Source organism: Perkinsus marinus, assembly GCF_000006405.1.
Source record: "Perkinsus marinus ATCC 50983 genomic scaffold scf_1104296951588, whole genome shotgun sequence".
NCBI lineage: Eukaryota > Perkinsozoa > Perkinsida > Perkinsidae > Perkinsus > Perkinsus marinus.
Genome location: NW_003209220.1, coordinates 1 through 1,088, shown reverse-complemented (window position 1 = coordinate 1,088; position 1,088 = coordinate 1). Strand labels below are relative to the sequence as shown.

At 49.2% G+C, this 1,088-nt stretch overlaps 1 protein-coding gene across 1 annotated transcript; it reads left to right on the top strand.

The window, feature by feature from the left end:
* Positions 1 to 204: 204 nt before the first annotated feature.
* Pmar_PMAR010445 (hypothetical protein) lies at positions 205 to 1,001 on the top strand (the record flags this gene model as incomplete). Its single annotated transcript, XM_002777498.1, has 1 exon — positions 205 to 1,001. A coding segment is annotated over one exon (797 nt), but the record flags the coding sequence as incomplete, so codon positions are not given.
* Between the last annotated feature and the right edge of the window lie 87 nt (positions 1,002 to 1,088).

The following is a 1,088-nucleotide window of genomic DNA, read 5'->3' as shown; positions in this document are numbered from 1 at the left end:
CTTGGACGCCTACCGGATGGAGACGGTTACCATGATGCTGGTAAGATACGACCCCTCAGTTTGCCAGGCCCTGGAGTACTGTGGCAACGCCGACCCCGCGAAAGTCCATTACGTGAACGATGTGGCTCGGAATACTTCCTTAGGGAGTTTCTGGCTGTGAAGTACCAACATAATTACATAGTATTGGTCTTCTTACTAGGCCTCATGGGACTAGGGGCTGTAGTGTATCGGTTTATCGCAGGATGGGTACAGGTCTTCAAGGTCGTGGCGCCGGATGGGGAGAACATGTCGCCGGGGTCGGGCGTAGATGATGATGATAAAATTAGTGAAGAAATGGAAGATGACGATGATGAAGACGACGATATGGAGGGTTCAGAATTACTATCAACAGATTTGGTAGAGCAACCCTACGAGATGGGGAGGTTCTTGGATATACGACAAGACATTATGTATCTACCAGAGTGGCAAGATGTGTTACTGCAGGCTAGTATGAATAAGCGTTTGCAGCAGTTTAACGATCTTACTAGGATAGCATTCAAGCACGGCGAGAGCGATGTTAGAACGGTTCATGGAGGGGTATTGTTCTTGGGTAGAAATGTGGATGACCCGCAGTTCATATTCCGGAATCCTAAGCAAGAGCTCAGCCAGAGACCTAACGTTCCTAAGTTCACTCAAGCGGTTAGAAATGCTGTTGCTAGTAACGCGATGAAGGAGGTGCGGTATCTGAAAGCGTATTGTCCCAAGGCGTGTGTGGCGAGTTGGAACACATTCGAAGGCGTTATACAGGATTTCGTATGCAAGCACCCGACTGCCTCTCAGGTCACCGTTCGGGATATAGACCCTGAAGTGGCTCGAGATGCATCGCTGATTATAATGGCATTGAGAGATACGGACGCTCATGAGGATAATATGATGAGGGATAAACTAGGGAGGATTGCACTATTCGATCTGGGCTGTGCCTTGGCTGACCGCCCTTTGCCGCGGGACGATATGACTCAGGAGTATCTCGACAACTTTGCTATTTGGCATCAGACTCCACTACTATGGACGCCCCCTTTACGGCCAAGACATATACGCTACCTCAAGAC